At 39.5% G+C, this 23111-nt stretch overlaps 1 protein-coding gene across 1 annotated transcript; it reads right to left on the bottom strand.

Moving 5' to 3' along the window:
- Window positions 1-22019: 22019 nt before the first annotated feature.
- LOC137968670 (uncharacterized) lies at window positions 22020-23111 on the bottom strand. The gene has a single exon (XM_068815191.1). The coding sequence runs from the start codon at window positions 23109-23111 to the stop codon at window positions 22020-22022; it is 1092 nt and encodes a 363-aa protein (XP_068671292.1).

The raw sequence follows: 23111 nt of genomic DNA on the forward strand, positions 1-23111 counted from the left end.
CTTTTTTGTAAATTTCTTTATATCGGGATTACGGATTCTCCAGATATCTAGTAAATCGTAATTCATCAAAATGTCCTCCACACACTTAACGGAGTCTTTTAACAGTGGCTTTCCCCCGAGAACTCTAGATCTGGATCCATGGTTATGTTAAAGTCCCCTCCTAATATAATTCTTTTGTCACATGGATGTTGAGACAGCTTTTCTTAATGGCAAACTGAATGAAGAAATTTACACCTAGTCACTGCAAGGATATGTGAAACTAGGAATGAAAACTGTCAAATAAGCAACTTCAAAAGTGGGAGTGTTGTTATCGTGAAAAAAAAAAAACCAAAACAGTTGCTTCTCAGGAATATTTAATTAAGCTTCTCAGTAGTGGTAGTGTTTTTCTTTTGTTATTCAAACTATTGTTTTTCGTCTCAATTTAAGTTTAAATAGCTTATTCTGTTGTACGTTTACTTTAGTGTGTAACCCTCCGCGAATGATGAGAAGGGTTGCTCTATGTTGCGAAAAATAAAGCAGGTTACAATTGTTAACTTGAGTTCCAAAAATTATAATACAGTAACTAAGGATTAATCATGGTAAGCTTTTTTTTCCTCTTCATTTTAAATACCCTAAAATAGCATTTCTGAACATGAAAAAGTTGAAAGAAAATAGAAGAATTTCAAAGTGAAACTCCTGAACACAGCCTTATAACGAGACTAAAAGATTGGTATCGTTGAAAACCCCACCCATTTTCACGGGTAAATAACAATGACAGAAATGTGAAGAGGGTCCCATAGTGTTTTTTTCCCTTCAATTCCATGTGAGTGTTTGACCTAAGTAGATGACCCGTGACAATCTGCTCAGGATGAAGTTTGCTCCAGGACTGATTCCAAGTCAAGAGTCGCTGTCAAAAGCCCCAATAGAGCATGTTCTATTCGTGATTTTTCATAGACACGAAATTGGCAAGAGGCATTGTTCGTTATGCAGCTGACGTCCCCTTTATCAGTAAAACATTATCCAGCACCCTTGCTGTGAATTTTCTCAGTAATGTAACAAATGACGAGCCCTCAATGTCATACCAATGTTGGCGTTCCCAGCGCTGTTTGTCTGTTTGGGTCGGACAGTCACCACTGACTGGTCATCTTGGAGAATCATTCTTTCTTTGCCCGTAGACAAAGAGTGAATACTTAATAAACAGACTTATGAAATTACTATAAACAATGTTAAACTATGAAAATACTTTTTTTATTTGTCCAATAAAATTATAAGCATAATTTTGATAGGCATGGTAGACCTGAATTGCTTTTAAGGCCTTCATATAAATGATCACTATTGATTCTTGTTAAGAAAATATGCAGCTCACCATCTACTTCCTTAACTTCATGGGACATGAAGCGATATGCCGAGGGAGTGATATACAGATGATTGTCGCAAAAGTCATGGCTAGGAAGACCTCTAATACTCAGACCACACTCCTCAGTAGGCTGTAATAAGGACTGGTGTTTTGTTCCATCCATACCAACTAAAAAACAAAACAAAAACCGTAAATATTATAAACAGTAAGTAGTTATACTGTAAGTTATCACATATGAAAGTACACTGTATAAAGCTCTGCATTCACTTCAGGAGCTGGATCTAATCAAGGTATGTAGTTATGTTACTGACAAGAACACATTTTAAAAGGTTAATGACATGGCATGCAACCCTAGTAGGACAAAGTCATGTATCTACATTTTGTTTTTAAGTATCTGTGCCCAATACAAGAACTGAACACCCTTCTGTTTGGAATAACTTCATGTTGCATATATATTAAACATGTTGAGTGCAAGAGAAAAATTTCGTAATGGTTATTTCTGTCTGTGTCTCTGGTTTTGATGTTGCTTTTCCATGCATGTTCATGAGCATCAGCACTGATATGGACAGCATATTTGCAGTTATCATGATCTGCATAAAGTTGGTACTTTGCAAGGTCCACAAGTTTTCCCTGATGGTGGGCTAGCAGGTTCTCTGAATCTTCTGTTTTGGGAGGTTTCTTTGAGCAAAACAGTCCCTTGCCTAGATGTACATGTAGAAATCAGATAGTTTTTTCAGCAGTAAATACATATAAAGCAGGTAGATAACATTTTTTGAGGGCGACTGCATGAAGTGCTATTAAACATCTATGCTCTTGCAAGCCAGGCAATACAACGTTATTTGTTTTTAAATCCGAAATTATTTCAGTGATGATTAATAAGTATACTGGTATGTTACTAATAGTATATACATTGTATCACTTACTTTCAGCTAGCAAATGATACACAACATGCCATTTTATAACCATAAAAAGAAGAGCTTACCAGAGGAGAAACCAAAAAATTCATTTCATATTTCCAAAAATATATCTCTTATGTGCACAAGTACATTAATTTCAAATTTGTCATTTCCCTGTTTGACATCATCTGTGACAAATCATGATTAGACATCCGATCTTTGTGTTTTGAAGGATTGTTCTATCTAATGTTAATATTTCAAGTGATAATAAGTTCAACAACACAAACCATTAGGTTAGTACTATACCTATCACCTGCTGGCTTGTTTCGATCTCATTCTCCTTGGTTTTGAACGGTTATAGATTGTTCTTGCGGACTTTATCATTTGCTTTCCTCTCTCCAGAAGATGATAGTTAGCAATGCTCAACAAGTCATCTCTTTTCACTTGCTTATGATAGTACAACACCATGTCATGTCTCCTCCCATGCACTGTTGTTTCCTGTTCAATGGCTTTTCCTATCAGTTCTTCATCATATATCATACACCATATCATACATCTTTATTTACCCTCGGATTTTAGAGTAACTTGGTGTAGGTAATATCTCCGAGAATTTACCCTCCCAACCATTATACAACACAGAAGACAGACCACAACACCGGAAACTGCATGCCCTACTCTCAAGTGCGGGTTCTTTTACGTCCCACAGGATTATGAACATTGAAGGGTTGTGAGACGGGACCTCCGGCTTATCGTCCTTATCCAAGAAGACTAGAGAGTCTAACCATTTGCAGATGTAATTACAAAGGCAGCACTTTCTCCTCAGTTATTTAAAGACCCTGAGTGTTGGTCCAGCCGGAGTTGAACTCACGACCCTCCGCATGACAGCTGGTGCTCAACCAACTGAGCCACCGGTGCGCGGTGTAAACCGATGCGCGGTGTAACATCATCAAGCTTTCTCTTTACACCAGCACTAGCTTTTCTGTTTCTAAGACTGTTTTCATTAACTAGGTTGTTTGCTCTTCTGCATGCATGCATCACTTTATTGGGCGACTTCGCTGTCTTTATCTTGTTTAGTAGCTAGCAAAAAAAACTGTTTGAACATTCAATAAATAAACTTGTTTATATTGTTTGTCGTACGACTCCGTTTTCAAATGCTGCAAACTATATATAAGAGCATACATAAAGAACATATCAGGAAGAGGCGAAGAAAGAAAGAAACCCGAAGAAAATCAAATGAAATCAAGAAGAAGTGGTATGAAAATAACGTCAGTAACGAGTGTATGGTGTCTGTGTTAAAAACCCGCTAGGCAATGATCTTGCAGAATGTCTTCTGTATCCTCCTTCCCTGGCCATCCCTGAAGAGTGTGTCAACGTCGTAGATATTGCAGAATCACTGTTAAGACGAGATGCGCCATATATTGCACAGCTGTTGCAATCAAACCACTTCAGCAATGCGGCTGGAAGCAGAATAATCACAAACCTCAAGCCAGAGGTTAGAAATGATGTGCACTGCATCTTGTTTTCTGAAGAGAATGCTCTGCCGGAGAAGAATGAAGGCCACTCCCACAGCAACACAAGCGACAAGGAAGAGCTTGAAGAAGATTAGCAGGGAAAATCAATGTTTTAACAGAAACTTTATTTCTTCAAGATAGCTTGCAGGTAGCCTTGGCTATTCTGGTCGAGCAACGGCATGTTAACTGTATTGTATTGAGAAAAAAGATTCAAAAATCCAACAATACAGAGATGAAAATTAAGTAAATATAAAGATAGAAACTTTTTTTTTAGTTCATTAAGTTTGGTAGCTTTAAAGGAGAATGGAAGGCTAGGAGTTGTATTTTATATGGGAGCTTAAAACTACTGAAATAGCTTAGATTTGTAGTAAAAAGCAGGAAAAAGTGAATTTTGCCTTTCAAAAGTGACACAAAAAATCCAAACCTGTGGTCATTTTTCCAAATTGAACGTCCGCCATTTTGGACATCTTTTCTTCTGGTTACTTCCATAATAGGAATGCCCGCCGCTGTGTTGTGACGTCACTGCGCACATGCATTTTTTTATGTCAACAAAATTTTGTACAGAATTTTGTGTCAGGTTGAAACTGAATTTAGCTTCGATTATGGCTGACATCAAGCCTTATTCTTTTGAACCTATGCAAGACAGTTCGGAGTCAGAGGAAGACGATGTTCACGACAGTCAAGATGAGCACCGTAGAGGAAATACATCAAGGTGTGCCATAGAGAAAGTACAGCGAAGAGCATGGAGAATTGCCCTTGGCCAAAAAACCGCATATAATAATTTGCCAGCCGAGACTTATTTCGAACGTTTTGTTGAGCTCGGTTAATCCTCCAAGATAAGATTTAATCGCTGAGAAAGCAATAGATATTTTTCTCGTTGATGCTCTTCAAGTAGCGTGTGAACTTTATGTGTCTTTAGAAACAGAGGTTGTGACATCAACACAAGCAGCTAACTCAGGACTCAAATGAATTGCAAACGGCTTCATACAAAATGTGATACATACTTTAATACCCACTAGCCACTCCTTAAGAAGCGGTTTCTGTTTTAAGGGCAGTGGATGGAAACTTACCCTCTTTTGGAATATCTGACCGTTCTGTTTGAACAGCCAACTACGGCACATTTTGGAGCTGATGTTCTATGTGCACAGTGACGTCATGCTATGTGCCCAAGTCTTCAACATGGCTTCCAAAATGGTGGACGTTCAAACTGTTTTGGTACGGAGCTTTTTGCTGTTACAATGAGGTTAAATGGTAAGTTCACATCGTAAAACCTAGCGATTTGATTACAACGTATCATGTGCTTTCGTAAGAACGACTTTTTAAAAATTGTTTTCTCGCCTTCCGCTCTCCTTTAACATTATAGTCTGTAGCCGTGGAAATGTTATTAAAAGCAGACAGAACGTCTCTAATAGATTTAAAAACATTCTTTGTTTGTTTCTGTGGGGATATATTTTTTAAGAATAGTAAAATATATCCCATCTTAAAGCATTACTAAAATATTTTACGTGCCCCCCCCCCCTTTCCCTTATTTTTTCAGATGGCCCCCCTTTAAATGTTTGTATCGTTGTGGAACCATTACGTCCTTTGAGCGAAAATGGCCTCTTTGCATTTAAGGAAGAAATGGCAGGAGTAGCTGGAACAGATGTATGGGACATTTCACCATATTTGCACTCATTAGACATTCTTCATTTGCTGAAACAACAGTACCGCAGCAGCAGCAATACATAAATAATCAGCACTTTAGCTTCATAGACCCAATAAGGACAGTTTCATTTATCCGTTGCAAGGGGTTCACACAGGCCTTTGTTTGATCTATTTTTAATTGTAGTTTTCATCGCAAGCATCTGGGCACGTTTGTTCAAAAGCAGATGAAAGATCATCCCGGAAAATACATAAAGCCAAGGAGTTAATTTCTCTACTCCCAAATGCTCTTCAACGATGATATGTGAAAAAACTTTACATTGGAAGAAGTCAATCTTGAAAAAAAAAAAAACTTAACCAAAGGAAACGTTAAGCAAACATTCGAAAACATGAAAAAAAAGTTTATTTGCTAATCCTGAATTAAGTTAATCAGCTATCGAACCGCCCTGGCCCCAGTTGTTCAAAGAGTGGATTGCACTGTCCACTGGATAAATCACTATCCATCGGATGACTCAATAGGTTTTGCTCGCGTTTATCCGCCGGATAGTGATTCATCCAGTACATAATGTTATCCACCCTTCGAACAACTGGGCAATGGACTCGCTTTCAATTCCCAGGCCACACTTATCTGCACAAGATATTGATTGAATTTTTCAGATCAGTGTGAGGATCATTTCTCAATTTAATCTCTAGCCCGTACTTTAATCATAAAAAACATTAATTTCATTTATCAGTCCTTTCATGGGAACAGATATGAGCCCAAATGATTGGCTTCACAGCTCAGTTGGTAGAGCATGGCACTGGCATGGCAGCCGTACAAAACGATCACAACCCCACTTTGACCAGTTTTTCATGAACGGATAATTTTACGAGACCGCTAGAATTGGCTGAAAATGCTATTTTTTCCCCTAAGAAAATAATGAATGCTTGTCAATTTTGAGATTTTTGGCGAAAACCTGTTCGTAGAGACAAACGATAAACTACACAACAAATTAACTTTCTCCGTTTATTGAAGAAAACTGAAACAGAAAAGCAAAAAAAAAACCTCAGTGTATTGAAACGTTTGGTGCAGGTCTGTGAAAGAAGCAAGGGCCATTAAAAAAATTCATCCCAAAGAATTTTACATCCAAAGACCAACTTTGGCCAATCCCAACTGGAACTGCTTTTCAGCATCTGCTCTTCCTGCATAAAACATGGAAAGGCCCCACCCTGCAGTATACTGAGACCTGTTTAAATGGAAATATCTTAATCATAATTTTCTCTGGTCGTCAGGTTAACATTTAGTCATGTGTCTGACCAGTTTTTATCATATTGAAATCAGATTTTTTTGTTTAAGCCTGTCATCATCTTACCAGGTCAGTATGTAAGCCTATAGGTGAGAAAAACGCGAGGTCAGTTGATGGATATTGAATTTAAATACTTAAAACTAAGACACATCACATTAGGACAAGGGGGAAAAGGAAAAATGATGTAAATACTTTCTTACCAAATATGAGATCGGCTCCAAAGTAGTGATTTTCAGTTAGCACTGTTAAGTCTTGTGTGAGTTTAAATTGTCCGTTTCCCGTATAGAAAAATAACTTGTCTCCAATCGCTCTCATGACACAACCAAAAACCACTTTCCACGGCCCACTGTAGTCTTATGCAATCTTCCCAATGGAAGTCACTTCCAGTGGATAGCTTACATCTTGTACCGGGGGCTGGTCACAGGCTCCTGCATTGCATCACTGTTGGGATTGACAGGAGACGAATATTTCAATGGCGTTTCCATCACATGGCTCTTCTTCGTTTGTAATGTCAAGTGGCCTTCCTCAAAACCTGCTTGCGTAGGCAGAAACCTAGAAAACAAAATATGAGAAAAGGTCAGTGGCGTCACCAGGCTGTGGACTGCCGATACATGTTTACATGCAAGAAGCCTGAAAAGACTTTAGAAGAAACTCACATTGATACTCATCACCAAAGAGCACACGCTAAGATTGTGCGAAGGGCGGCATACAAAGACGCCTCCTGTATTCAATCATTTACATTAGATAAAGCAACACTCAAAGCCGGTACAGATGTGGAATGGCAGGGAACAGAAGGAAGAGGCATTTTTATGTCCACTCAAAATCTGCAAGAACACAGAGGGCATGACTTTGTTGAAGTTGAAAATCAGCTTACACCTAGTGCTTTTTAGAGCTATGAAGTGGCAGGTGACCAGTGTGAATGACAAACGGTCTCTGGTACGCACGTATGATCAGTCATTTGTTACTGTAACACCAGAGGATAAAGAGATTCTTGGCTCATCTGGAGCTGTTTGGGCATCAGAACAGATTCGCTTAGTTCAAGAATATCGTGCTGTATACTGTCTCCCCTCCCCCCTACCAACTGATATTCCAACATTGTTACTCAGGGTCCAGCATCATTGCTATCTTTATTCCTTCTGTTTTTCCCTGGACGACCATGACATTGATTTACAGTTTTTCACGTGCTATGAGAAAGAAAGGAAGATTCAACTTCACGATGGTCTGCATGATGCTATCCTCAGTTTAAGGGAAACCTGTGAGAATATTCAGATATTTCATGAAGTTGAAACGGATGCTTTAGTCCGTGGGGTAAAAGACCTTTTACGCCACACAGGATACCAGAGGATCCTGGTGAGCTTAACATCCTATGCGACAGCCTCTGCAATCAGGTAAAGAGATATCAAAATCACCCAGTTCCATATCCTAACATTTTAGAGTTGACAGATAAAAGAAGGGCCAGGAGCAGGAGTACATAATATCGAAGTTCAGGACTTTTTTGTACTTGTTTGTAAGTTGCTTGAATCGGATCATCATATACGGCTACACAGAGCACCACATGACTCGGCTCAAAATGAGGCGGAACGCACTAATGCTGTTATCGCCAGAGCCTTGACAACCAGCAGACCAGTTGGACTTACAGTGTCACAAATGGACAGCATGACACTGAAAAAGGTTGAAGAACATTGTTCGTCATGGAAAATGGACAATAGTTGGACGTTGGCTTGAGAAGTCTCAGATCGAATTCATGATGAACCTGGGCCTGGGAAGCAGGATTTCCCTATATCTGTCTCTATTTATTCTAAGAACCAGCAGATCTTACATTTTCTTGCTAAGTATCTCGTTCAGTGGAAGAAGGTACCTGCTAGTAAGCGAAGCAAGATGTGCGGGCATGCTTTGTTTTTGAAGCTCCAAAAGTTAAAGGAAGATCATGTACGACAAGGGTACTACTGCTTAGAGTATCTGAAGTTTGCTTGTGAGCCGAATTGTGAGTCCTGCAAACAGGAAGGTTGGTCAGCAGGAGTTCCTGGGAATTGGTTTCCTGTTCCGGGTCTCAGTGACACCAGATACATTCCAAGCACAAGTGACCAAATCGACCAGCAGCTCCTGAGCATAAACTTCAAATGGTAACAAACTCCAAAAGATGTGCCAGGAATTAATGGTTGACGAGAATGCCTGTAAAAGCTTTGTAGAATATCAGGAAGTTCTCGCTAAGAAGGCACAAAGGAGAGCTTCTGAAAGAAATACTGTGCCAAACATTGACTGCAACAACAAGGACCATGTCAGCTCGCTGACGGCACAAAAGTTAAGATTGTAATTGAAGCAACACAATTTACAGATCAGTGGAGGGAAAGCAACACTAATAGCTTGTGATGAAATGATATATGAAATCGATCATATATGAACTGCGGATGTGAAATCAAGTGAAGTTGAAGTCCTGAATTTTTCAGGCTTCTTTATGCAATTGCAACTACGAGGATCATAGCTTCACTTGATTTCATATCCGCAGTTCATATATGATCGATTTGATAAATCATTTCATCATTGATTCATTCCTCACCGAAACATTAGAACCCACAAAAGACCAGCTCCCAACGGCAGTGGCTTCATAGCACAGTTGTTTAGAGTGTCGCACCAGGGAAGGGAGGGGGGGGGAGCTAATTCACCTTTGTTGAGAGGAGGGGTATTGTGTAATATTTCTCTTTGTGAAGCTCATTCCCCCCCCCCCCCCCCATAATTATTCCATAGTCCCTTAACTCTGAAATGGCTTTTTCCCTTTTCTGTTTGCTTGGTGAGGATTTGTTTTCTTTTACAACTCATGGGATTCAAGAATAATTCATTGCTTAACTAGTGAAACTCACAGTAAAATTCCACTTCACTTTGTGCTTCATGCGATATTGGTTTTCAGCCCGAAATTTACTAGTTAAGCAATGAATTTATACAAGAAAGCCAAGAAAATGATTTAATTAAGCAATAAACAGAAACACCAAACTGCTGTCAATTCAAAAACCTTATAATTTCACTAACCCTTCAGCTAGTGAGAATTATCCGCTTTTAGGCATGGCTAAATCTACATATTATTAATTAATTTCTTTATTGAAACATTTTTGGAACAAAGTTAACCCCAAGAGCTTGACAGCTCATAAAGAGAGCTTTCTTCTCAAAGTCATTAATTATTAGGCAATCTGAGAGTCCCAGTTTGGTCAGTTGCATATATCCTGACACCCAATGACACCACAGATTAAAAAAAAAAACGCCCGCATTAGTTCAAAAACTGATCAAGACACTTGACTTTAAATCAACCTTTATGCTAATAAACCTAAACCTAAAAATAAAGCATTTCACCTTTCCCGAATGGGTAGCATTAAAGTATGTTAATTAATGCATGTAATTAATAGTACACACTCATTGGCTAGCCACATTGCTGACGTCTTCAGCACAAGTGCTTCAGGTAACTCAGTCGTTGGCCCAACTTTAGCAGTAGGCTTTGCCTGCTGTTCTCTGTCCAAAATCCGCTCCTCCTTTCACTCCAGGCCACTCTATAGATCTTCAGTTGTCTGAAAAACTCCGCATTTTCATTTCTCAGCTCGCCCCTGCTCCTAGTCCATTCAAGAGCTTACTCGTGGTGACAACCTCTTTTCATCAGGACTCTTGTTAGAACTTGTTTAATCACAATATCATTTGCCATGGCAGCTTCAAGGCCAAAACGATCAGTTAAACAGTCACTCAACCCGGGTTTTGTTTACAAGCTTCCTGGCTTGGTTTCTCCAACAGGAATTGATATGCATTCGTTACCATCTGATTCCGCCAACTTGGTTGCTCCCAGCCCAGCGACAACAACGCCAAAGGTGTCAAAGAAATCTGCAAAGCCCTTTAAGATTCAGGATCAATTGGAGTTGGAGAGTTTGAAGCAACCATGCGTTGGCACAAGGTAGACTGAACTGGGGTCAGTAGGCCTTTTTAGAGTTCCCCGCGCCATCTTGGAATCGTAAGCAGTAAACAAGAGAATTGTTAAGGAGAATGAATTCCTAAAATCATCAATTAAGGCACTGAGAAAATTACAATCTACCTGTAATGGTAAAGAGCAATACCTACGACAAGAATGTGTGGAGATTCAAGGGATACCTGTCTCTGAACAAGAAGACACCAACAAGATCGTTATGAAAATTGGCGAATTAATGGGTATTGAAATAAAGAAGGATGATCTATCGGTCTCCCACTTCCTACAAGCCACAAGTACAAAGTGAAAAAACTGTACTTGGTATCATAGTCAAATTCGCTCAACGTGATGAGAAAGACAGATCCTATAAGGGCCGAAATCTTCTCAAGGACTGTACTACTTGTGATCTTGGTTTTCCATCTGAAAGCTGTATTTTCATTAACGAGAGCTTGACAGAAGGAAATAAAGAACCTTTCAATGGGTCTGTAAAGACCAAGAAGGAACTAAAGTTCTTATACATTTGGACTTCAAATGAGGAAAACCCAGGATAGTCCTTTCATACCTATCAACAACAAGGATGGTTTGAAAAAGCTATATCAAAGATGAGTAAAATAACTGTGATTTTATAATGTAATAGCATCCTGTTTACATTGCCGTTGTGGGGAAAATAATAATGAAATTAATGAAATTTATGCACATAGGTCCGCTGAGGTGAGAAATTTGCCATTTCTTAGCATTACCTCCCCAGCCTCAAAAATTCCACACCTTACAAATGTAGCCATTCAATATATAGATTTAGCCAAGCCTAAAAGCGGAGATCCCTGGTTATTTATTTTAACTGCCTGTAGGGTTTGTGAAAATAAGAGGTTTCGAATTGTCCATGTTTTGATGTTTCCGGTGCTGCTTTAATAATTAAATCATTTTCTTTGCCTTTTTCTATAGAAAAATTCATTGCCTAACTAGTGAATTCCACGGTAAATTTTACGCTAAAAACCGATATCGCATGAATCAGGAATCAATGAGTGTGACATTGGTTTTTCCAGTGAAATTTACTTTGTGTAATTCACCAGTTTGGCAATATTTTTTTCTTGAACCGAATGAGTTTTAAAAGAAAACAAGCACATCTTCAGCGAGCGAATGCAAAAGGAAAAAAAAAACAATTCAGAGTCAACTGTCAATAGCTAGGGAATAGTAATCATGCTAAAATTAGAAGCCATCAATACAACTTTGTCAGTTCAAGGTCAAAGAAGAGTTTTACTGATGTACTTTATTCCACTTAATCTCTGAAAACAAGATCATTCACATTGTTATGTATTTCATCGAAACACGGCAGGTTGGCTTGGTATAAGAATCGGCAAACTACGGCAAATGCAACCAAGAAAGGACAACAACAGTTAAATAATGTTTGGGTGCTTTAAACAAACTTCTGAAAACACAAGCTACTGAGATTTCCCCCTAATTTTATCAGAACTCATTGTGAATATGTGTTTATAACATAAGGGCAACATTTTCTTGTCACTGTCGAGGCACGATGAAACCGAGTTGGGCAAACGGATTAAAAAAGCACTTGTTTGGCTGCATTTTAGAGGAAAACAAACAAACAAATCAACTTTTTCTTTATGTCCAGAAGAGTACAGATTAATTCCAGTTGACAATAAAAATTCGATTCTCATCCCTGAACAAAGGAACAACCGATCAAACCAACTTTTAAAAATACGCATCCACTTTAAATAACACATCCGTAAAAATAACAAACGGTTTAGTGCCCAGGGAAAGAATTTGTGTGCTTAGTATGAGCTATTACTGGTGTTCTGTTTTGTCGTTGTCGTTGTCGTTCTCTTTCGCTCAGTCCTTTCGTTTCTGTTTTAGACATAGGTCCTCCAGGCATCATGTAACGTTATCAGAGCTTCTAAAGATATGCCAAAAATTGCAATACAGAGAAAAAAGCAGCTCTAAGCAAATTAAAAATAAACACTCAGCTTTAAGGTTACATACCGCCGATGCTCGACTTGAATAACTGCGTAGCCACCAGTGTGGACCACGGATATCATGATATCTCAAACTGGATTGAAACCGGTGAAACATGCAGAATGAAACATCTTCCAAACCGTTTTCCACCTGACCACTAAAAGCGTTGACTGTGTAAGAAGTTTTGTTTATATATAGTACGGCCGTGTAGACGCGTCGAGCCAGATAAAACGCGTGAAAAATTAAGCCTCACTTATGTTCAGGTTAACCTGGGTTGAGCCTGCAATCCAATCGAAAACCAGTACCTGGTCAGCCGTCAACTTCAAAAAAAAAACAGCTGACCTCGGTGAGCTCTAAACTTGAGCCCACGATATGGTCACATGATACTGGTCAGCGCATACCTTGTTTTGACAGGTGTCAATTAATCAAAAGATGGATGTCCAATATCAAAGATGTATGCTGTAAACTAGCACAATACTGGTCACATTGGCATACATGGATGGGTATACGTACGGATGTTTATGACGTCATGGCTATAAAACCAAATTTTCTCGCATCGATGGGTTACCATATTTTCTTAAGTATGGTGCTCGGCGCGCGTGGAGCTTTGCTATAAATATATGCACATTTAGATAATAATTTTGGATATTACACCAGTCATGAATTTCAGAGTAACAAGGGCATAATTGAGTGCTTACCAAATGATAAAGCATTTTCTGCTTTGCATTGTAACATGTGACAGTGCAAAGGAAAAACATACCTTAACTCTTATTCGTTAAATGGGCAAAAGCGTTAAGCATCCATTAGAAAATTCTCTTAAAAACATTACAGGCGTTAGGCCAACTGTTAGATGTTAGGATCAGGCTGTTAGAACGGAGAGTGCAACCGTTAGCCGAAGATGTGCGTCCGTTAGCATCAGGTCGTTAGACAGGACAACATAACCGTTAGCAAAAACTCTGTATCCATTAGCACAGCTAGAGAAGCAGTGTGGATCTGTTAGAATAAACTAGCAACCCTTTAGGGGATAACAATTCCGTTAGAATGGCACAACGCGTTGAAGTATGATACGAAGCTCTTTACATTTGTCAATATTTAATTTGACTCTGTTCCTGTTGGACCTTTCAGCTACTTCCTCGGCTATAGTTTGTGCATTGCTCACTTGTCCTTTCCTAGTTATCTCGGATGCCGTAGTGTCATCTATGTATTTCCAAATTGAAGCGTTATTAATTCCTAGGTCATTAATCAGGATTAAAAACAACCATGGACCTAGTTTGGTCCCTTAAGGCACACCGGAAAGAACTGTGCTCCACTCTGATACACATCCTTCAGTGAGTTTGATTCAAGGAGATGCAAGGAGATGTTTCTTCACTTATATGGACTGAATGATTCACGATTTCGACGGCTGAAGGAACACTATCAAACTTATGGTATTTGTCCCAGAATTCACGGTAACACTAAACGTTAAGGAGTCCGCACATTCCTGACCAACTACATTGAGGAAAACGCAATCTCCCTCCCAGGAAGAATACCCGGCTTCAAAAATGATGACATCAAAGTCCTGTCATCATCCGTATCAAAGATTGTCGTTTGGCGAGTCTATGAAGCAGCGTGTGCAGCTTCAGATGTACAAGCAGTGAGCTACAGGAAATTCTTACAGCTGTGGGACCAGTTTCATCTTAACATGGGCATTTCAAAACCAGCAACCAATCTCTGCCTTACCTCTCCAACAGAGAAAAGTCAGAATTTGTAAAAGCCCATCAGGATCATCTAAACTGTGCACAGTCTGAAAGAGAATACTACAGAAACTCATGTATCAACTCCGAGAATGCTCTAGAAATGATTCACACTGAAACAGTACTTGACCCTGAAAGCCGTCACTTGGAGACTAGTTTCGTAACTTCAAAAGGTACCGCTTTTCGAATGCTCTGTCAAGAAAGCGTAATCTTTTGTGAATCAACAGCTAGATAATACAGTTACTTTAAAAAAAAAACTCTAGAAAAAGTCATTGTGTAAAATAAGTACAAGCAACAAATCCATTTCAGTAAAACACGGCAATAAAGAATGTTCATCCCGACTAGCGAGTTACACCCGCTTTCTTTCAACATGCCATCTCTTGACATGCTATGTAACCTGGCCTACGTCAAAAATGTAAACACAACGGAGATCTTTACTGTCGAACTCGACTTCTAGTCGTGAAAGATGGATTTATTTGACATCAAACTAAGGCTAGGAGTATCAACTGAAGAAAACATTCTGTAAGAGATAAATCGACTGTTTTGAATGTTTACCTCTTTCAAATATTTACTGAGCGATATATCCCGTAAATCAGGAAACATGGAAAGGTGACGATCTTCGTCATTCATTTGTGGTCAGCAATTATTATTTAGTTGTTTTTTGTTCCACTAATAACCGAACAAAATGCCAGTTTCACAGTTAAAACGTTCTTTAATGGACAACCGTTAACGGCTCTGCTCATCCGTTAGAAGAAATTGCGCAACCGTTAGAACGTTTTCTTCATCCAATAGGCATACTTACTTAGCCGTTAGAACGCTTTTATCATGTGTTAGCCAGAACTAGATAACCGTTAGAACCTTAGGACAAAACGTTACAATGCTATGAAGGCTGTTAGCTATCCATTAGCCATCCGTTCATTAGTGAACGTTTAACGGATAAGCGTTAAGGTATGTTTTCCCGTTCACGGTCTCATATAAGAAGTTTAGCAGCCAACCATGACAATTTTCTAAATATGACATCTTAGCTAAATTACAAATTCCCTTTAATCGGCCTCTCTGAAACTAAAATGTCACATGATAGGGAACCTTTATTTAATCTCAACATAACTGGATATGATTTTATTTCTGAACCTAGCCATTCCAATCCAGGAGGCATCCCATTTTATATCAAGAACAATCTTAAATATATTAGCAGATCACAATTTACAAAATCTACTTATGACTTTGAAACATTATGGACTGAAATTGATTTTGGTAACCACCCTAATCTTATTTGTGGAGTGATCTACAGACACCCCAATAGCAATTTAGAAAACTTCATGGACTATATTAATTCAACAATTGAAAGCATTATTGAGAGAATAAAATTTGTATATTTATGGGTGATTTCAATATTGATCTCTTAAAAATCGATACTCATGCTGATTCGGAATTTTTTATTAATTCATTGGGCTCATGCTTCTTTCAGCCTCAGATTTTTCAACCAACAAGGATCACTGACCACTCTGCTGCATTGATTGATAACATATTTCTTAATTCAATAGAACATTACATTATAAGTGGGAATTTGATATATGACCTAACAGATCACTTGCCAAATTTTCTAATTCTAAATAAATTTTCAGATTTACCATCAGGCACAAAACTCTACAAGAGAGATTACTCTAATTTCAGTGAGACTGCATTAGTTGATGATATTAGCTCAGTTGATTGGCAGTTTATTCTTCAAGGTGAGGCAGATCCATCCAGGATATTTGACTCTTTCTGTAAGGAATTAACTAGAATTGTAGACAAGCACATCCTATTAAACAACTTTCTAGAAGAGAATTAAAATCTTACTCCAAGCCATGGATAACTAGTGCAATCAAGACTTCAATTTGTCGGAAGAATGCGTTAAACAAAAAATATCTTAAGACAAAATCTACATATTATCATTGCAAATTTAAATAGTATAGAAATATGCTCAATCATTTATTAAAAGATAGTAAAAGACTGTATGACAGTAATTATTTTCTAGAGGATATTAACAATAGCAAAAAGATATGGAATGGAATCAAAGAAATAGTTGACATTAAAGCGAAAATTAACCAGAAAACTGTGAAAATTGTCCAAAATGAAACTGAACTGACTGACCCAAAACTGGTGGCAAATGCTTTTAACAATTACTTTGCAAATGTTGGAGTTAACTTTGCTACTTTAATTCCTGCAATAAACAAGTCCCCATTAGAGTATCTTAAGTATCCTTCAACTAATAATTTCTATTTATTTCCTATTACTCCTACTGAGATTGAAACTCAAATTTCAAACTTAAAATCTGGTAAAGCTGCTGGCCCATACACTATACCAGGAAATATCCTTAAAATTGTTAAAAGTGTTATATCATTTCCATTAGCAGCTTTATATTCAACACTTCTATTTCATCTAGGATTGTTCCAGATAACTTTTAAGTTGCTAATGTAATTCCTATCTATAAAAAAGATTCACAGACCAATCTTTCTAATTATCGCCCTATTTCCCTACTTTCTATATTTGACAAACTACTAGAGAAACTTATATCCAAGAGGCTTCTAAATTTTTTACAAAAAGAAACAGTATTCTTTAAGGGACAATTTGATTTTCGAGCTAAACACTCAATTGACTATGCAATTCTTAGTATAATTGATAAAGTACAACAAGCAGTTGATAAGGGTGATCTGTCTTGTGGATTATTTCTAGACTTTAGCAAGGCATTTGATACGGTAGACCATGATATTCTAATTGATAAACGTGAATACTATGGGATAAGAGGTAAAGCTAAAGACTGGTTTAATTCATATTTCATACAGTAAATAGTGTAACATCTGATCTTGTCACAGTCCTATGTGGCATTCCTTAAGGATCAGTTCTTGGGCCAATTTTGTTTTTACTATATATTAATGATTTTTATCATTGTTAAAAAATTCTAGAATTTCATCTATTTGCTGATGATGCCAATCTGTTCTATAGGCATACAGATATTGATACTCTAAAACATAACAAACGTTGAATTAAATAATGTAAATATATGGCTCTGCTCTAATAAGCTTTCACTAAATATAGAAAAGTCAAGTTTCGTCATATTTCACCCTCCTCAGAAAGAGTGAACTAGTGATTTCAGCTTGATGATAAATAACGTGTGTCTGAAGCAGGAAAGATATATTAAATACCTTGGTATAGACTCAAATTTAACATGGAAACCATAGGTCGAGTATATTTCAAAAAAGCTAAAGAGAAGTCTTGGAATATTATCTAAAATTCGCCATTATGCAGACATCACTATCTTAATTGTGCTAGATAAACTTTGTTTATCATAGGTTAAAATTTCCGACGTTATCTCTGCGGTAGAAAATTATGTTATCTGAGGTATGTATAGGGTTACTATACTAATGCGTATTTCACTGATCCTGAGTGTCAGTTTTATTTAGTGAGCATTTGCGAAACATTAGAGCTGTAAGTTTTAGCTAAAAGGATGTCAAAATTTGAATTTTCTGTGTGGTGCGAGGCAAACGGAAGCTTTAAGGCTGCTAATACCGGCCAACATTGCCGAGCTTGGCCTCACAAAGGGGCAAACTAAGCTGCTGGCCAAAGCCGTGATAGGGCTGAGACCACCTGATTTGACCCTGAAACCAGCTGACACTAAACCCATCACAACAACTAGCCTTGCGAAAGACCAAGGTCTCGACGAGATTCTACGAAACTGGACAACGGTGGAGGGCTAGATGCACTACTTAGCTGCGGCGGCCTTGATGATTTAAAACAAAGCCTCCACTCAGCCACTCCAGTAGCAAGCCAGCCGCAGGGTGACCCAACTAGAATGGATTTAAACCCACATAGATAACTCCGGAAACCTACTTCACCAGGCAAACAGGACGAGAAACCCCTGCTCATTCCTGATTTTGTTGATGCTTATTCTGGATCAACAGAACCAGAAGAACAGGAGATAGGTGCGGGTGGCGGAGCTCAGGTGATTGTAAGAGCGTTTAAGCAAAAAACACCGGCCCTTGAAAACATCACCCTCTCCCAATGGATGGGGGCAAGCGTGAAAATCCTAAATTCGCTTCTCTTGCGCAACAACTTGGATAGGAAATCAATCCAGGACTACCTTGCCTACATCGTCAAGGTCTCCAAGCTGACTGAAGACCATACATGGCAGTCTGTCATTCTATAACACAACGAGTATCAGAAACTCAACACCGCCATGGGTATCGCTGGGGTAGCGACTCTCAACAGTTGCACACGCGATTCTTAAAGAAACGACAGGGAACCATGTCAAGCTATGCTTCCTCTGCAAGAACAAGGACAAGCAAACCGTCGACTGAAGCACCAATTTGCAAGGTGTATAACACCAGCATGATGCCACTGGCCACAATGCAAAATCCCAACACATCTGTATTGCACCAGGGTGTGGTAAGAAACACCCCGAGTTTACACACCTCTATGGCTCGGCGCAAAACCCCGTTGCCCCACAATGACATAATACGACAGCTCTTCATCCTTTTCCATTAAACATTGACGTTTGGACTAACAAATTGCACCAAGACACCGACAGAGACTTCTTACTAGATGGAATTATGAAGGGTTTTCAAATCATTCCTGACAATGTACAACTAACCGACATTGGTGTGAACAATTACCGCTCTGCCACGGACTCAACAGTATGGCCACAAGTCAAAAGGCAACTCTTAACTGAAATAGAACGGGGAAACTATGTTATCACAACCGAAAACCCACTATTGTTACCGCCCTTGGGGCAATACCGAAACAAGACTCCAATGACATTCGTCTTATCCATGACTGCAGCCGACCCGACTTGACAAGCTTAACTCCTATGCAGACTGCGAACACTATTCCTACGGGATGGTGGACAAGATCACAGCAAATATAAAGCAAGGAGCCTTTATGGCGAAAATTGATCTGAAAAGCGTGTACCGCTACGTACCACTTCATCCATCAAATTACCAAGCAATGGGTTTGAAATGAAAATTTAACAACGCTAACTCTTTTACATATCTGTATGACACTAAACTCCCGTTCAGAGCAAAACAGAGCCCCGAAATCTTTCACCGCCTCAAACAATCGATTGCACGAATGATGTCACGACGTGGCTTCTTTGTCGTCGCTTACTTAGATGATTTTCTCATAATATACGAGAGCGAGCATGACTGTTGGACAGCCTTCTGGGAACTCATTACTTTACTAGGACGATTAGGACTAACAGTAAATTGGAACAAAGTGGTTTATCCTTGCCAGCGTCTGACATATCTGGGCATTGAAATTGATAGCAAGCGTACGCAACTTAGGTTGCCTGATCACAAATTGTAAGACATCCGAGCTCTTCTACGTCAAACACCAGCGAAATCTAAATTTTCAAAGCGAGAGTTACAGTCCTTAGCGGGAAAACTGAATTTTGCAGCATGTGTAGTCTATGGTGGGCATACTTTCTTGCGGCGCATCATTGATGCACTTAAGACGTTAACGCGACCTTATCACAGGAAACGAATGACACAAACTATGCAGAACGACCTCTTGTGGTGGGAAGATTTCATGGAGATCTTCAATGGCAGAACCTTCTTTGTCTCCACTGAACCCACGTTAACTGCCGAATTTTCCACTGACGCCAGTCCTGTAGGTGGTGGTGGCCATTATCAGCGAGACTGGCAACTGGCAATCTGACTTTCCGCATTTACAAAGCTGTCATATCAATGAACTAGAACTATTTACTGTCCTGTTAGCCCTCAGGAGATGGGTCCACAATTTTCACATAAATGGATCGTTATCTACACCGAAAATACAGTCACAAAATCTTGGCTTAACAAAGGAACTAGTAGATCGGAGAGGACAATGGTCTGGTTGAGAGAAATTTTCTGGATATCCGCAGTACACAAATTAAGAATTACATCTTGCTTCATTCAGACGATCGAAAACACCACTGCCGACACACTATTACGCTTATACAATCACCTGAGTGCCGACAACTTCCTCTCTCTACTTCACTCTGGATCAATCACAAACGAGTTTATTAATCTGTCATCAACTTCTCTTTTTGCGATTCCAAGACAGGTCCAAATGGCACTCAAGAGCGGGCCCTAGATGAAGAATGTGCACGCTATAGAGGCAAGACTTTTGCCACTACTACGAAGGCCACGTACAAGTCGCAGTTTCGTGCATATTTACGGTTCTGTTTGTACTTTGGATGCAACATCGTTCCATGCTCAACACTGACACTACTAAGATATGTGACCTTTCTGTCACGCACCCTGTCGCCAAGCAGCATTTCGAATTATCTTAACATTGTACGGCTAAATTTATCTGCAGTATGGATACCCTAACCCCCTAGACAACGCGTTCCTTAAATTCCACTATTGAGGCCAAAGCCAAAGCTCCAACGCGCTTGCTACATAGATACAGTAACTTTAATTCGATGCTCGCACTTCATTAACTAAAGCGAGCATCGAATTAAAGTTACTGTGTCAATGTAGCAAGCACGTTGGAGCTTTGGCTTTGGTCCCAATATTCGTTGAAACGTTGTATGACTTTTAAAATGGAACAAACTAAACCAAGAGACGATAAAACTTATAACGAAACAATGTTGACTCTCCGAAGTACAAAATGAGAATGAATTTTTAAGCAAAGCTGCGAATTTATACTAATGAACTAAACAAAGGCAAAATTCTGCAGGGAAAACTAAAAGAATAATGATTACGAAAACGACATATAAGCGTGAAAGAAAGTAATTTTAAAAACAAAGGGTAACAAAATATTCATTCAAAAATGCGGCAGCAACATCTGGCTCCCCTAAGAGTTTCTACCTTCTGAAAAAACTCTTAACAGACTGAAGCTTTAAAAGAAAGCAAAATACACAAAGTTTCAGTTATGTCACTAAAGGCTCCTCTGACTGGGATTTTAAACCCTGGTCATCGGGCGTTTTTTCAAGGATTAGAACAAGTTTGTGGAGTGGACAATCTAGTGTTGTTGTTCCCATAGTGACTGACGGAATGCACGTTTCCTTCTGCATCGGGATAGGTGTCGACTATTCGGGCCATAGGCCAATCGTTTCAGGCGGCTCGACCATCTGCGATGAGGACTAGCCATGCAGTGAGAATTGAGCGTACAGAACGGATTTGGTGCTCCCACACGCCACCCATGTGGGAAGCAGAGGGAGGGTTTTGCTTCCATTGTACCCAATCAGCCTTGAATTCTCTGCATAAGCTTCTCTGAATTGAGCCGCTATCCATCTCTTCTAGAACTCTTCTTAATTCTTTCTCTGCCCCAACAAGATTTGTATCCTGATCAGATCTGATCTCACGCACTGACCCTCTTCTTGCAACAAAGCGTCGTTAGAGCATTCAGAAAGGAATCAGTTTCTAGCGAGTTCGCAGTCGCGATGTGCACGACCCAACTTGATAAGCAGGTAAACAACGCACCGTAACGCTTTGTTTCCTTGCGTCCTTCTTTAATAAAAAATGGGCCAAAGTAATCGACGCCACAATACATAAATGGAGGGGCTGGTGATAATCTTTCTTTGGGAAGATCGGCCATCTTTTGCTCACTGATTACACCACGAAGCCCGGGACACGTCACACACTTTGAGATGAAGTGCCTTACAACGGAATTGGCGTTGATGATCCAATATTTGCTCCTAAGCGTGCCCAAGGTGATGCTTTGACCGGAATGGCCAACCCTTTCATGTGTGTCACGAATAACGAGATTCACCACGAAATTCTTCCTTTGGGAGGATAACCGGGTGTTTGAAATCATCTGGAAACACTCGTGATTTGCCAAGTCTTCCCCAAACACGCAGCAAGCCATTCTTGTCTAGAACAGGATCAAGTTGATACAATGTGCTAGATTTCTTGATTTCTGCTTTTCTGGCTCTTGAAAAATCATGAGTCTCCTGACAGTGCTCTCGCTGGATCTTCCGTAATACTTCAAGCTCCCTAGGAAACGCACTATCTTGTACCAGTTGGAGAATGGTTTTCTCTGTGCGCTGCATTTCTTTAACCGCGAATGATTCGCGACTCGTGTCTTTGATGGCTGCATTTCTCGTTCTGTGTGCTTTGTCTGTCAGCGGTAACTGCTTGTGGGTTAATAATTGCTTGAGGCGAAGTATCCAGGTGATGCACCTCTTCATGCAATGCCAGTTACTGAAACGCGCAAGCCTCGCCAGGATGTCTGCCTTTTCGTCGACAACAGTAGTTAGCACTTGAACTTTCTTGACATCAGGATCATTGTTGAGGACGCTATTCAGGACACAAGGAGGCTCGGGCCATTCACTCTCAGATAACCATAAGAAATTGGGGCCTTTGATCCAACGTTGCTGATCAGATAATTGATAACCATTCAGACCACGCGATCCATCATCAGCCGGGTTGTTCTTGGATTCAACATACCTCCACTGAGCAGGATCTGTTTGATCTCGGATACTTTGCACGCGATTTGCTACAAACACATGGAAACGCTTCGCTTCGTTTCGTATGTACTTCAATACAGTTGTGCTATCGGTCCAGTAGGTCTCACTATCAACGGGATCATCTAGCTCTCTGGAAACCATTCCACCTATTCGAACAGACATAGTCGCGGCTGTAAGCTCGAGACGCGGAATTGTCATGGCTTTAAGTGGGGCTAGGTGGGACTTCCCCATCAGAAACGAACAGTGGATGTTACCCTTGTCATTTTCAATCCGTAGATACGTCACTTGGCCATAACCAATGGCACTTGCGACTGAGAAATGGATTTGCCTTGAAATAACAGTACCGAAATTATCAGGCTTGACACAACGGTCCAT

Source organism: Montipora foliosa, chromosome 8 (genome assembly GCF_036669935.1).
Source record: "Montipora foliosa isolate CH-2021 chromosome 8, ASM3666993v2, whole genome shotgun sequence".
NCBI classification, from domain to species: Eukaryota; Metazoa; Cnidaria; class Anthozoa; order Scleractinia; family Acroporidae; genus Montipora; species Montipora foliosa.

Excerpts from the sequence above, each read along its gene's own strand:
- LOC137968670 (XM_068815191.1), bottom strand. The coding sequence starts at position 23,111 with ATGGACCGTTGTGTCAAGCCTGATAATTTCGGTACTGTTATTTCAAGG.